This window comes from Mobula birostris, chromosome 20 (genome assembly GCF_030028105.1).
Source record: "Mobula birostris isolate sMobBir1 chromosome 20, sMobBir1.hap1, whole genome shotgun sequence".
Classification (NCBI taxonomy): Eukaryota; Metazoa; Chordata; class Chondrichthyes; order Myliobatiformes; family Myliobatidae; genus Mobula; species Mobula birostris.
In genome coordinates, this window is record NC_092389.1 from 6456492 (window position 1) to 6472696 (window position 16205).

Here is a 16205-nt window from a genome sequence, read left to right on the forward strand (position 1 = left end):
AGAAATCAAGTGAAAGTTAAAACCTTTTAAAGAAACAGACAATTTTTTGTGTAGCCTTTACTTCCAAGTTAAGAGCAATTAATTCTCATCAGGGTGGAGGTGCAAATTTACATGCTGGCAATTTGAAAAACAGTAATGAGTTTCTTGGTGCTGAACTATTTGGCTGAAACGGTCTTAACCTAATTCACCAGTCACAGAAATGAATACCTTGTCTGTCTGGGATTGAGGTGCCACGGGTAAAATGTACAGTCGCTGAGGCAAATTCTAGTATGTTTCCTACCAGCATAAACTGCAGCTAATCAGCTTGATACATTACAATTATTATTAGCTTCAAAGGGGACTTTGAATTTGAAGATTTTCCTCATTTTTATATAACAAGCAAACACATAATTCTATAATTGCATATTCAAGGCCCTTGTGTTTTGCTGAGAATGAACTGATATGATGATTACAGCAATCAGTGTTGGGCTCATATTCAACAGCAGCAAGGCAGACTACAGACAATCAATAAATGATTTACTTTGGCAGATCATTATTTACTATCAAGGACGATCCAACCTTTAAAATTCTGATTTTTAATTCTGTGTCTTGTTACAAACACACCATCCTCACTAGCATACTTGGTTATACAAGTAGGAGATAAAGCAAGAACATTCCTGATCTATTCCAAACTGCTTGAATGAAGCTCTGTGCCAAGTTACCTCTGGAGGGCAGGATGGTACTGGGGGGAGCTACCCCAGCTGCAGCCCTTCACATCCAATGTCAAACCAATGCCTTCAAGCCAATTCAGAGAGGTGAAATAAAGCTCATAAAAGCCATTATTTGAAAATTGTACTGAGTGCTTTTGTGGTCCTAGCTAACTATACTCCTTTGAGTATCATCACCAAAAATAAATGGTCATTTAATGTTTGTTTGGTTTTTTTGGGATTTTTCTGAGGAAAAAGAATGGCCTTGTTCGCCTACATAACAACTGTGACGGTTTTCTTAAAAAGTAATCACAGCAGAGGAACACTTTATCACCTGCGGTATTTTTGAACATGAACTATAGACCATATACTTGTGCACATACAAACTATCTCAAATAGCACTTTCAGAACATTTATTGAATTAGCTAGTTACACAAAGAATTTTTTTTTTTGTCTGAACAGTTACCCCTGAGGGAAAAAAATCAACTTTTGAATTGAGATGAAAACCAAAAGAAATGACAAATAGTTTGCAAAATGTCTTCCAATATGTAAAAGCTAAGAAACACAAAGATTCAACTTCACATGTGCAACCTTTATAACCTTAAAAAATCCTGAGAGTAGAGGACTTAGAACCAGTCAGAGGCCATTAATCTATACAGATCTGGACCTCGGCACTTCGTTTCAACAGTGTTTCAAATCCTAACATGCTATTCTGAATATATAATTTTTTTTTCCCTTTCTGATGGAACTGTAAATCTTATTTTAAATGGATTAACTTGTGGTAAAATAGCATTAAACATTTAGCGAGATTTGTGGAATTAAATTATCAAGAAAGATTGAAATGAACAGCACAAATAAATTCAATATATCATTAAAGCCAGCTGTAGGGAAAGAGAATGAAGCACAGGGCTAGAATATAATAAATGGGATAAAATATATCAGAAATAAATTAGTTTTAAAATTCTTTTTAGAAATTCTGGAATTGAAATGTTGTATTTTTTGTGTAAATGTTTTAGACAAATCTCTTCAGGTAATTCACACGAGGAATGACTACTGATTACTTTATCTCCAAGCCGTGGCTAGTAGCATTTCATGGGGATGATCAGCATTTCACGTTGAGATATTACATTAGGACTAAGAGAGTAGAGGGAAAAGAGCCAGTATATAACCTTTATCATCTCTCTCTCTCTCTCTCTCTCTCACTTCTATATACTGGCTGTCTTCCCTCTCGACCCAAAGTGCTGACCATTACTCTGCCTCTGTAGTAGATGTTTGACCCATTCAGTTCTTCCGGCAGTTAATTTTTGGTCTGGATTCCAGCTTCTATGGTTTCTTATCTCATTTTATGTACTTCATGCAGGACATCAGAATTTCCAATCCATGTAGCTCGCTGAGCTGAATCTTATGCCTAAGTATAATAAGAAAATTTTTAGACACACATGCAGAAAGAAATCTCATTTTCCAATTTTCAATCACAGGCATTTCTCACGAGAAAACAGCAATTCTGGGATCTTTATACTCTTTTAGTAAAGTTAGATTAAAAGCAAAGGTTTTAAGATGACGCTCATCTCAAGCAATACAGACACATATACCTCTAACCTTCAGTACTCTCTCCATACACCGGTATCTTATTTAGTACTGAGAATGCATTACCAGAAACAATAGCTGTCAGAGCTAAAAGAGGTGACAGAAACTGCTGCCGCCACCTCTCCTTCTTTGGCTGCAAAATTCTTCCTAATCGAGGAATTTCAGCAAATGGAGCACCACTGAGTCATCATCATAATTAACTCTATGAACTTAAAGGAGCTATGTGGCCTGATAAAGAGAAGGGGAGACAGCAACTAAAAACATGCCCAAGGGAGGCGTTGAGAGAGACTGAGGGATAAGGAGAGTGGGTAACACAAGGAGGGTGTGCTGCCCACACTCACTGTGCCAGTCAAGGTACAGGCCTAAACCCCACACTTCAGCACTGAGCGGCTACATCCCTCCTCCAGCACCAACCCTCACAGAACCCTTTCCACACTGAGTCACAGGCAATTCATTGTTGTGAGGGCTTGAGTGTGGGGCAGGTTGAATGGCTATCTTTGTTGAAGTACAAGTGTTTGCACTGGAGGGTAGCAATATAATAGATTAGTGCTCTGTGAGGCACCGTTAGAGTGTACTATAGCTTAAAGCAAGAGAGGAGGAAATACCTGTCAATAATAAACCATTTTGGTAAATGGCCTCTTCCTGTGATTGCTAACGTAAAGTAAACTTTTCGTGATGGAATTGCAAAGTTCCACTTACTGGATTCAAAGGATAGTAAACACTAATAAAGCATATTACATTCTCTAATATGAAAGGTTTAAATAGTTACTAAGTCAGAGTTTTCTGACACCACCTCCTACTGATTTCACTTATTCTACAGACTGCGTTAAACTACAAATCCCATTGATGTCTTTCTGTTGAGGGTTAAGGTTATATCTTACCTGGGTTCTGCCAAGCAGAGTTTACCTAGGGCAATCGCAGCATTCTGTTGGAGGGAGGTTTCTTTTGCATCGCCACCAGCATGTTTTAACAACAATCTGACAATGTCAGTTCTGAGCAGAGATGCAGCAGCTCCTGGGATCTCGAAACAGTGCGAAAGGCACACAGCAGTATTGCCCACTACTTGCTCATCATCCAAAGACAGCAGCTTCATCAGAACACTGAACTCTGGGCAAGGAATAATGGAAGAAGAGAGAAATCAGAAAATCTGCGTTTTTAAAAATACTACCAACAAATCAGTAGGATTAAACAAAATCATCAGCTCCATTCCAAAGCTAACATATTTTAAATCAGCTCTGGCAGTGAAGACAAGTCTTGACTCAAAACATTATAATACACAAGGAACTACAGAGCAACTGCTTTCGGATTCAAGATCGAGGAAGCATCATTACTACGCAGCACACTGCCATAGTGGCAATGCTAGCAAAGACATTGATGGTTTTCATGGGCCTTAAATATAAATTTTGTAATCACCAAATATTACTAGACAACAAATTATATTATTCTGAATACTGAGCCGTACTTATCTTTTAGGTGTTAATTTTCCCTGCCCTGCACATTGTTTTCATTTCATTTTTCTTGAGAGACAGAGGTAGTTATTAAAAACAGTCAGGCAATAATTTATGAATAGTAACTGCTTATCATCAATTATCATGAACTGTTAATAATGATGAAAAATATCAGATATAGAGCATAATTATTAATGAATTTAAATAGATTCCACTACATTTCAGTCCTATGTCATCATTCTACTGAGCAACTATCTAGAAAAATTAATTCTAAATAATTGATGAAACAAGAAGTTAATCATCACAACTTTTATCATTTTTGACAATCTCTTCTCGAGCTTCTTCACTTCTAGTACTGCAGATTGCCAAGATCTTTGCGGCATATCGTATGGTTGTCTTCTCCCCTGTCTGAAACAAAAATCAAATATAAACATATTTACAATGGAAATTAAAGAAGATGACCAAAAATTTGTGTCTTATTTCCATTTCGTATTGAAAGTATATTTCATCATGATACCAGTTCTTTGTCATATCCCCCAAGTGTCAGTGTCTGTGAAATCAGGGGCATTGATAAAGATGAGACATAAAAACATAGAAACACAGAAAACCTACAGCACAATACAGGCCCTTGGCCCACAATGCTGTGCCAAACATGTACTTACTTTAGAAATTACCTAAGGTTACCCATAGCCCTCTATTTTTCTAAGCTCCATGTACCTATTCAGGAGTCTCTTAAAAGACCCTATCATATCCGCCTTCATCACCGTTGCTGGCACCACTCTCTGCATAAAAAACTTACCCCTGACATCTCCTCTGTACCTGCTTCCAAGCACCTTAAAACTGTGCCCTCTTATCCTAGCCATTTCAGCTCTGGGAAAAAGCCTCTGACTATTCACATGATCAATGCCCCTCATCATCTTATACAACTCTATCAGGTCACCTCTCATCCTCCGTCACTCTATGGAGAAAAGACCGAATTCACTCAACCTATTCTCGTAAGGCATGCTCCCCAATCCAGGCAACATCCTTGTAAATCTCCTCTGCAGCCTTTCTATAGTTTCCACATCCTTCCTGTAGTGAGGTGACCAGAACTAAGCACAAAGTCCTATATAGCTGTAACATTACCTCTTGGCTCTTAAACTCAATCCCATGGTTGATGAAGGCCAATGCACCATATGCCTTCTTCGCCACAGAGTCAACCTGCGCAGCAGCTTTGAGTGTCCTATGGACTCGGACCCCAAGATCCCTCTGATCCTCCACGCTGCCAAGAGTCTTACCATTAATACTATATTCTAACATCATATTTGACCTACCAAAATGAACCACCTCACGCTTATCTGGGTTGAACTCCATCTGCCACTTCTCAGCCTGGTTTTGCATCCTATCAATGTCCTGCAGTAACCTCTGACAGCCCTCCACACTATCCACAACACTCCCAACCTTTGTGTCATCAGCAAATTTACTAACTCATCCCTCCACTTCCTCATCCAGGTCATTTATAAAAATCACGAAGAGAAGGGGTCCCAGAACAGATCCCTGAGGCACACCACTGGTCACCGACCTCCATGCAGAATATGACCCATCTACAACCACTCTTCGCCTTCTGTGGGCAAACCAATTCTGGATCCACAAAGCAAGGTCCCCTTGGATCCCATGCCTTCTTACTTTCTCAGTTAAGCCTTGCATGGGGTACCTTAACAAATGCCTTGCTGAAATCCGTATACACTACAACTACTGCTCTACCTTCATCAACGTGTTCAGTCACATCCTCAAAAAATTTAATCAGGCTCGTAAGGCACAACCTGCCTTTGACAAAGCCATGCTGTCTATTCCTAATCATATTATGCCTCTCCAAATGTTCATAAATCCTGCCTCTCAGGATCTTTTCCATCAACTTTCCAACTACTGAAGTAAGATTCACTGGTCTATAATTTCCTGGGCTATCTCTACTCCCTTTCTTGAATAAGGGAACAACATCTGCAACCCTCCAATCCTCCGGAACCTCTCCCGTCCCCATTGATAATGCAAAGATCATTGCCAGAGGTTCAGCAATCTTCTCTCTCGCCTTCCACAGTAGCCTGGGGTACATCCCGTCCGGTCCCGGTGACTTATTCAACTTGATGTTTTCCAAAAGCTCCAGCACATCCTCTTTCTTAATATCTATGTGCTCAATCTTTTCAATCCTCTGTAAGTCATCCCTACAATCACCAAGATCCTTTTCTGTGCTGAATATTGAAGCAAAGTATTAAGTATCTCTGCTATCTCATCCAGTTCCATACACACTTTTCCACTGTCACACTTGATTGGTCCTATTCTCTCACGTCTTATCCTCTTGCTCTTCACATACTTGTAGAATGCCTTGGGGTTTTCCTTAATATTCTCCGCCAATGCCTTCTCATGGCCCCTTCTGGCTCTCCTAATTTCATTCTTAAGCTCCTTCCTGCTAGCCTTACAATCTTCTAGATCTCTATCATTACCTAGTTTTTTTGAACCTTTTGTAAGCTTTTCTTTTCTTGAATAGATTTTCAACAGCCTTTGTACACCACGGTTCCTGTACCCTACCATCCTTTCCTTTGGAATGTACCTATGCAGAATGCCATGCAAATATCCCATGAATACTTGCCACATTTCTGCCATACATTTCCCTGAGAACATCTGTTCCCAATTTACGCTTCCAAGTTCCTGCCTGATAGCTTCATATTTCCCCTTAATCCAATTAAATGCTTTCTATCCCTCTCCAACGCTATGGTAAAGGAGATAGAATTGTGATCACTATCTCTAAAATGCTCTCCCACTGAGAGACCTGACACCTGACCAGATTCATTTCCCAATACCAGATCAAGTACAGCCTCTCCTCTTGTAGGCTTATTTACATATTGTGTCAGGAAACCTTCGTGAACACACCGAACGAACTCCACCCCATCTAAACCCTTGCTCTAGGGAGATGCCAATCAATATTTGGGAAATTAAAATCTCCCACTGTGACAGCCCTGTTATTATCACACCTTTCCAGGATCTGTCTCCCTATCTGCTCCTCGATGTCCCTGTATTATTGGGTGGTCTATAAAAGACACCCAGTAGAGTTATTGACCCCTTCCTGTTTCTAACTTCCATCCTCAGAAACTCAGTAGACAATCCTATGACTTACTCCTATTCTGCAGCCATGACACACCCCCACCTCTTTTGCCACCCTCCCTGTCCTTTCTGAAACATCTAAAGCCTGGCACTCGAAGTAACCATTCCTGCTCCTGAATCATCCAAGTCTCTGTAATTGCCACAACATCACAGCTCCAAGTACTGATCCACACCCTAAGCTCATCCACTTTGTTCATCATGCTTCTTGCATTAAAATAGACACATCTCAAACCATCAGTCTGAGCGCATCCCTTCTCTATCACTTGTCTATCCTCCCTCTCACACTGTCTTTAAGCTTTCTCTATTTGTGAGCCAACAGCCCCTTCCTCCACCTCTTCAGTTTGGTTCCCACATCCCCCCAGCAATTCTAGTTTAAACTTTCCCCAATAGCCTTAGCAAACCTCCCTGCCAATTGATTCAAGTGCAACCTGTCCTTTTTGTACAGGTCACGCCTGCCCTAAAAGAGGTCCCAATGATCCAGAAATCTGAATCCCTGCCCCCACTCCAATCCCTCAGCCACGCATCTATCCTGCAGCTCATTCTATTCCTATACTCACTGTCGCGTGGCACAGGCAGTAATCCCGAGATTACTACCTTTGAGGTCCTGCTTCTCAACTTCCTTCCTAACTTCAGGACCTCCTCCCTTTTCCTACCTATGTCGTTGGTACCAATATGTACCACGACCTCTGGCTGTTCACCACCCCACTTCAGGATATCGTGGACGCGATCAGAAACATCCTGGACACTGGCACCTGAGAGGCAAACTACCATCTACGTTTCTTTCTTGTGTCCACAGAATTGCCTCTCTGACCCCCTAACTATAGAGTCCCCTATCACCGCTGCCTTTTCTTTCTTTCCCTACCCTTCTGAGCCACAGGGCCAGACTCTGTGTCAGAGGCGCGGCCACCGTTGTTTCCCCTAGGTAAGCCGTCCCCCCTAACAGTATTCAAACAGGAGTACTTATTGTTAAGGGTGACAGCCGAACCTGGTCCCTAAGGAGCTGGAGCTTGACGCACTTGGAGCAGATGTGGCCTTCTGGGAGGCTGGGAGTCTCCCAGACTTCCCACATCTGACACCCATACTTCCTGTTTCTGTTCTTCACAGATAACCTACGTCCTCGACCAGTTACTACCAAAGCCCCCCTACTCTGTCTCCCTCCTCTCTGACACCTGCTCTGTAAAGCTGTCTTCTTTATAAATCTTCCCGCTCATCTAACTCGCTGACGTCCACGCGCTTGCGCAGTCGTCCCTCGATCAAACCGCTGAAGAAAAATCTGGCTCCTTTTAAACTCTTCGCGCCAGTCTAACTTGCTGACGTCCACACGCTTGCGGAGTCGTCCCTCGATCAAACCGCCAGAGACAGAGTACAGGAAGAATAGCAAAGGAGATTGACAGGCTAGTGGCATGGTGTCAAGTCACCAGGCATTCCCTCAATGTCAACAAAACCAAATAGCTTGTCATTGTCTTCAGGAAGCAAGGCAGAGCATGTGCACCTGTCTCTATTAATGGTACTGAGGTGGAGATGGTTCCTAAGTGTAAATATCGTAAGTGTAATAGCTTGCCCTGGACCAACCCCATAGAAACTATGGTCAAAAAAGCACAGTAATGTCTCTATTTCCTCAGAAGACTAAGGAAATTTGACATGTCCCTGAAGACCCTCACTAATTTTTACAGATACACCACCAAAAACAACCTATCCTAATGCATCACAGCTTGATATGGCAACTGCAAAAAACATACGTCAACACAATACCACAAGAAACTACAAAAAGAATTGTGTATACAACTCAGTCTATCACAAAAACAAGTTTTTCCTCCACTGACTACATCGACACTTCCCACCAGCACAGGATATTGGCTGGACACCAGGAGATCCTAGCTGGAACAGTAAATGGAATAAAATTGGTCAGCTATTTTTATTCAATTTCCCATTCCCACACTGACATGGCTGTCAAGCTGAGGCTAGATGTAGATTAGAGGAACTGTACCTCATATTCCATCTTGGTAGTCTCCATCCTACTGGCATAAACATCTATTTATTTGACTTCAAGTAATTACTCCCCTCTGCTCCTTTTTCACTTATATCTCCAGCCCCTTTCACCCCATCACTTTCCTTCCCCAGCTTTTCAATTTGGCCATCACCCACACATTACCCCTCCTCATCTGCTTCCCTTTATTCCATAGCTCACCGTCCTTTCCGATCGGATTCCAATTTATCCAGCCCTTTGTCACTTCCACCTACCAGCTCCCAGCTTCTTGTATCATCTCCACTCTCCTCCCTCCCTCACCTGCCTATCACACCCCACACCTAAATCCACCTATCACTCACCAGCTCTTGCTCCACCCCTTTTTATACTGGCTATTTCCCCCTTTTTCTTTCTAGTCTTGTTGAAGGGACTCAACATGAAACTTCCACCATCCATTTCCTTCCAAAGATGCTGCCCGACCTGCTGAGTTCCTATGAGTTTTCCTATGTGGTGCTTACTTTATTTTAATTTGTCTCCCATTACCAAGAAAAGCACATGCTCAGCTGAAGAAGAATTAAGGCACTGATACAGACCAGGAGTTAATGAAGCAGGAACTGGTGCTCAATTATATGTGGTAAATGTGCATTATAATAGCAGCTCCTCATTCTGCTCAATTGAAATTTGCAGTAGGTACTATGTTGCACGATTAGTACAAGTGGCCTAGTTTATATTCCTACCCCAATGCAGTATTATTAAAGAGTTATGCAGTACACTAAATGCTGAACATCCGTGCTTCTTACTTTTATAAATGTGAGCATTTTCTTCACCATTCCTGCTTTCACTGCTGTTTCTACTACTTCATCAGACTGAGGGAGCACATGACTCAGAAGCCCTGCTGCTCTCTGAAAAATACAAAAGTGATTGAATTGCAAAGCATCGTAGCATGAAACAAATTATACATTAGACCAAATCTTGAGTCACCTAGACCTCACAGACATAAATTCGGTTAAACAGTTACTTGGTGATGACACTTACTGTTAGAATCCCTCCATCCGTGCTGGCAAGTAGGGAGATGCATCTTTCTGTAATATCTGGAGCTTTTACCTTACGATACATGGACAGAAAATAAGGTTGGAAAAATGAGACATGATAAACTATACAGCTTTGCCCCAATTTTCAGATTCCCCTCCAACCAGTTGAGCTGTGATCACAGAATAATATCACAAATATAAACAACTACTTCCTACTTTCCATAATTTAAAATATTAAATTAAAGGAATTTATCAACTCAAAATGTTAATTCTGTTTCTCTCTCCATGAATGCTGCTAGTTCTTATTAGTACAGTACCTCTGCTGCCATGTGGCTATACCCACTCAAGGGAAAGGCTTCGGGAGTAAATCTCGAAGAAAAAGTCTGGAGCTGGAGTCCCCAAGGCAGTCCTACATTGAGTTCAACACCGACTGGTAACTCTTGTGACGCCGTTGGTACCAAACTGTATCGATCTCTCTGTTCCTTTGGATTCATCAAATGCATGGAGAGGGGGAGCCTGCTACATGGGGGACAGTTTGCTCTCCATATCATACTGTCCTGGCTTGTGTACTGGCTTACATATCACATGGACAGCTGGCTCAACATCCACGGTGAACTCCATTTAACTAATTATGTGATTTCTCAAACCAATTGCCTGCACCAATGATTATTTGGTGTGTCATATTAAAGGGGGTGAATACTTATGCAATCAATTATTTTGTGTTTTATATTTGTAATTTATTTAAATCACTTTGTAGAGATTTGTTTTCACTCTGACACAAAAGAGACTTTTTCTGTTGATCAATGCCAAAAAGAGCCAAATTAAATCCACTGTGATTAAATGTTGTAAAACAATAAAATATGAAAACTCCCAAGGTGGGGTGAATACTTTTTATAGCCACAGAATATTAAGAAGCAATGTGATATTTAGATGAAATGTGGAAATGTTTTCATATTTCCAGCATTGTTTCTTAATGTATTAACTTAGTCAGGCTGTAGCTTTGCAATTAGTGCTTTTGTCAATATATGGTAATGATTTAAAGGTTTTCCATAGTAAATTTTACAGATTTTCTTTTATGTCTACAGATTTTTCGTTCTGGTAGTTATATCAAAATTTAGGCTTATTTACTAACTAATCACTGGGCAGTAAGCTGTTAGTTTTGCTGTAAGTAAAATTTAAAGACTCCAATAATCATCAAAGTAACCACTCATTCAATTTCTAATAAATGGTGAATGTGCAATTCTCAGCTTATTCTCATTATGCACCACTGTATAATAATTCTTGCAAGAAATTATATTAAGTGACTATTAGATGTTGATAGATATGGCCACTCTTGACTCTTTTGGGCTGAAAGGTTTGCCAAGACTATAAGTGCAGAGGCATAGAGTAGGAACAGGAACCATACTACTACTGCCTTCAGAGAAAATCTGGTGCGGCAGAACATAGCGGTGCTGCATGTTGGCACAGCCAGAAGAGCTGCTATCTCACAATTCCACCAACCCAGTTTCAGTTCTGACCTCAGGTGCTCTCTAGGTCAAATATGCACTTTCTTCCTGTGAACACCAATTATCTTTGGGGACTCTGGGCTCCTCCCAAGTTAACTGACTACTGTGAATTGCCCCTTGTATTGATGTGTGGCAGGAGGTTCAAGGGTCTTTAATGTGAGATAATAGGTTATAATAAATAAGATAATGGGACTCATGGGATTGCTCCAACAATGAGGACTTGATGGGCTGAAAGACCTTCTAAATCAAAGGGAAAAATTAAAGATATAAATGGTGCTTCAAAGAAGAACTCTTGCAATTAATGTCATTAATTTCCTACCTGAATGGTGGTGCATTGTTCCATCGATAAGTTTATCATCAGGCCCAGAAGAGTATATAGGATTTCTCTGTACTCGGCCATGGTAATTAGCATTATAGACTCATCCTATGTGAATTGAAAGACATTCTTACTAAATATTGGGTGATCATTAAATTCTTGAGATGCAACAGAAATCAATACATAAAATATAGGTTTAGAAGTTAATGCAGTATAATGTCAGAGCAATATGAAATCCCATGTGTCCTTGTATAACCGTATAACTTAAAGAATTACCATGACTGAATAAGGATCACTGGATCTCAAAACCATTCTTTTAACTGGACCAATCACCGACTTTATGCAATAATACCTAAGATTTCTGTTAACTTTCTTGCAACACATTTCATAAAATTCTCCTGAACCTTCAATGTTGTTTCTGATTTCAGGTGGCTAGCCCACCCAAAAAACTACAGTGCATCCAAACAATCACTTACATCAGCCATAGATCCAGTGTGGCACATTAGGTTCTGCCATATTTTCACTAGAACCATATTAAGAGGCTGCAAGGCTGACATTCACTACATAATTCCTATAAACTAAGCAGCTGCCTGTGATCCATTTAATACTGTTGCTACATTCAGTCCTCGTTATACATTGATTTACTATCTGGGTCATCCCCAGACCCCATCCAAAATATTTTCCAGAGGCAATAAGCTCCACTTGGGGGGGGGGGGGGGGGACCTCCTAAAAGAATGGTATACATATAGGTGCATTCCCAGATTCAGATATATCACACAATTTGACGGAGGTGTGCAGACATGGTGAGCATCCACTTTCCATTGCTTTGTGTATTCTACATGCAATCTGCCTCAGTAAACATTGTGTGGCCCTTCACATTCCAAGTTTAGCATCGTAAAGTGCTAATTCACCAATAATAATGCTGAAAATGAATCAACAAGTATTTTCTTTCTAATGATAGAAGTTTTAAAATGCTTATCAGCACTTAATGGGCTGCATGGGGTGTCCACAGGGGGGTAGCACCTCTGATGAAAGGACATGTTGTGTCCATTCTGGGGCAGCTCACTCACCTTTAGTCCCCACTGGACACTCGGCTCTCATCTGTGGTTCCAAGTAGCTGATGCATGCGACAGTAACCCCACCCTAGCACACCGCTTCGACAGGCGGGCTAAACAAGGTGAGGGTAGCCGGAGGGGCTTATACCCCAGAGAGATAGGGACATGCCTGTCCTAGCATGCAAGGTCAGCCCCAGCGGACTGAACGGATGAGATCTACAGTGAGATCCATCAGCAAGGAAGGCTGTTCTGCAAAGCTTCGTTGGAAACGAAGGGCGTTATGAGGCACAGAAGTCATGGTCATCCACTGCAACCAAGGAAGATCCCAATTGGGACACTGGATCTGGACTTCTGAGGTCAAGAGAGTGGAACTACCCAGTGCAATGGCTTTTCCACTTTAAAAACTCTCCCGCACAGGTTTCCTGTCATCGTCAGATACAAAGGACAACCACCAGGTTCTCAAAACACACTTTCTAAGTGTACCGAATGAGAGGGAGCTTATGTTTTTTTTTAAATCATCCATGTGAAGACTGCCCCATTATCCCTCGTGAATAATGAGGGATAAGGTACGAAGCAAATCATTACAAATGGGTACAAATAAAGATATGAAATATTCCACTGACTGATTTCCCCATGTAAAATAAATACAAAATACAAAGTCACTGAAAACAGCTCACTGTTTATGTCTGATGATGAGAAAAGTTGTTTCCTGAAAAGGGGTACAGGTCCACAATCCCTTATCTGAAATCCTTGGGGCCAGTTGCATTTCGGAATTCAAAATTTTTCGGATTTCAGCCCCCCCCCCATACCAAAAATCACGTATGCTCAAGTCCCTTACTTAACCTGTCTCATTGAATAGGACTTTAGGACCCTGCGGCACACCAAACCTACGCACATCCTCCCGTATACTTTAAATCATCTCTAGATTACTTATAATACCTAATACAATGTAAATGCTATGTAAATAGTTGTTATACTGTATTGTTTAGGGAATAATGACAAGAAAAAATTTTATTTCCAACAAAAACATTCAAAAAAACAAAAATATACAGCTTCAAACGAACCGGATCAAACACATGGTAAATGACTTATTGGAATAAATGTAGAACGTCACTGTCACTATAAAACTTAAGTAACTTGTCTTTCTGTTTATTTAAATCATATACAGTGGTAGTTCCAACACTATTTTCTTCAGTAAGACACAGGACGATCAAGCTTCTGCAATAACTCCACTTTCTGCGTTATTGATGAAGAAGATTCCTTCTCTTTTTCTCATTGTTACCCATAGGGGTATCTGCAGCTCTTTTTGACATTTTCACAGTGAAATTAAACACAAAGTCAACAGTGAACACAAAATATCAGCGAACAGCAAATGCACGTGTAACCAGTACGAGCGCTGAGCCACAACTGACGTCTGACGGCCTCTGCTAGTGCTGCCACGTCACACCTGAGTGACGTCAGCTGTTGGCGAAAAAAACTTCTGCTTTCGGAGCTTTTTGGATTTCAGAATTTCGGATAAAGGAATGTGCACCTGTACTTACTAAACAGACACTGGCACTGGAAATTGTATATTGCAAGTAAATTATATTGGGTTAAATTAGTTTGTCATATACACAGTGTGTAATGAAACTCACAAAGTAAACGGTATACACAATGGTGAGTGCAAAAGAAAGGAAGCATATTCTTCGGCAACTTACAATGCAGATTAGACAAGACTCCCAAAACTCAACTCTTCCTGCTACTCTCCCTGAAATGATCTTATCAGACACGATGTTTCCTATGATTGAAATGCACTGTGGAAGGATCTGCCTATTCGCCAACTTCAAGTTTTTCTGCAATGTTTCAAGCAGCAAAGTTAAAATATGCATTAGAAATATCAAACTAAATATTTGAAATATAAAAATAGAAGATGTTATTATGCCAAGCTTTAATAATAACATGCAATGTAAGGTAAAGACGCATGCATAGGCCATACAATCCTTTCAAACCACCCACTTCCACAGATGCAGAGAACACTTAGGTACGAATCAGTTCCTTACCAGGAGAATTTCAAATGACGGTATTACATGAGTTGCAAAATCTTCCTGAATATTTTTCCTAAACCTAATGGGGAAGAAAATAAAGATGTTAAAATCATAAAAATGTTCACAATTTTAGTGAACAAATTTGAATGTTTATGCCTATATATGTTTTTCAAATCTGGACAGTAGATCAGACTTATTTTTAATGATCCCAATTTAATGGCTTTTGAGAAAAATAAAGGAGAAAGGGGGAAAACAGAGGGGAGTGACTACTATAAGTTGGAAAAATCAATGTCCATGCCAGCAGGTTTGAGACTATCAAGAAGGAATGAGGTGTTGCTCCTCCAACCTCCATTTGGCCTTATTATGGCGTAGAGGTGGTCATGGACAGAAATGTCAATGTGGGAAGGGGAAATGGAATTGAAATTCCCTCATGATCTGCCTATCACCTCCCTCTAGTTTCCCACCTCCTTCCATTTATTCCATGGTCTAGTATCCTTTCGTATCAGATTCCTTCTTCCACCCTTTATTTCTTCTACCTATCACTTCCTAGCTTTTCACATCATTCCCTTCATCCCCCACCTACCTTCCCCCTCACCCAGTCTCACCTATCACCTGCTAGCTCATGTTCCTCTCCCAGCCCCCATTTTTTTTTTTAAATTCCAGCTTCTGCCCCCTTCCTTTCCAGTCCTGATGAAGGGTCTTGGCTCAAAATGCCAATTTTCATTCCTCTCCATAAATACTGCCAGACCTGCTGAGTTCCTCCAGCATTTTGTCTGTAATAATTGAAAGATTGTCAGCCAGCTTTGCCATTGAAGTCGATGATACGGAATATCTGCACAGTTCAAAACTCCATATTAATAAATAGAATATAGAGATAAGAAAGTCTAAAATAGATTGCAGTACAATACAGGTCTGAAAAATTATAATGATTGCAAATGAATTGACCACGTTTGGCCTTTTCTCTCAATAAAATGAGAAGGGACTTGATAAAAAAAAATAAGATTTTGAAAGCATTTAATAAGGTAAATTGCTGTGAAGCTATTTCTGCAAGTAGGGAGTACAAACCAAGGACTAAAGAAAATAATAATAAATCTACTAAAGAACTTGGAAGAAGCTTTTTTTTTACTGGTTGAAGTGGTTGTAGCAAATAGCGTGGAAGATTAAATATCTAAGTGAAGGAAGAAGAAAATGGGATATGCTAGTAATATTAAATTAAGTCTGGTGGGAGGATGCTTGTATGTAGTAATTAGATGCACTGATCCATTGGGCTGAAGAGCTAATTTTCATTCTGTATCATTTAATGTTAGTAGTGGATTTTTCATGGTGCTTGGAGATGACAAGCCTCATGTTCAACTTGAGACAAAGGATGAACATTCTGCTGATAGACATTGTTAAACACTAGGTAGCTGATGGAAGACGAATGGTATCCCCCTTTGATCTAATTTATAACAG

At 40.4% G+C, this 16205-nt stretch overlaps 1 protein-coding gene across 2 annotated transcripts in view; it reads right to left on the reverse strand.

The window, feature by feature from the left end:
- Positions 1-535: 535 nt before the first annotated feature.
- ttc12 (tetratricopeptide repeat domain 12) overlaps positions 536-16205 on the reverse strand; it is a 37024-nt gene continuing 21354 nt past the window's right edge. Inside the window, exons 14-21 of one of the 2 annotated variants that reach the window (XM_072283910.1) lie at positions 14769-14832; positions 14427-14561; positions 11678-11782; positions 9858-9926; positions 9623-9724; positions 4030-4129; positions 3155-3380; positions 536-2094 (exon numbers count right to left, since the gene is read on the reverse strand). In XM_072283910.1, coding sequence (XP_072140011.1) covers positions 2025-2094; positions 3155-3380; positions 4030-4129; positions 9623-9724; positions 9858-9926; positions 11678-11782; positions 14427-14561; positions 14769-14832 — 871 coding nt within the window. In that variant the 3' untranslated portion in view covers positions 536-2024. The remainder of the gene's footprint in view (positions 2095-3154; positions 3381-4029; positions 4130-9622; positions 9725-9857; positions 9927-11677; positions 11783-14426; positions 14562-14768; positions 14833-16205) is intronic. The other variant, XM_072283911.1, reaches the window with a different exon arrangement.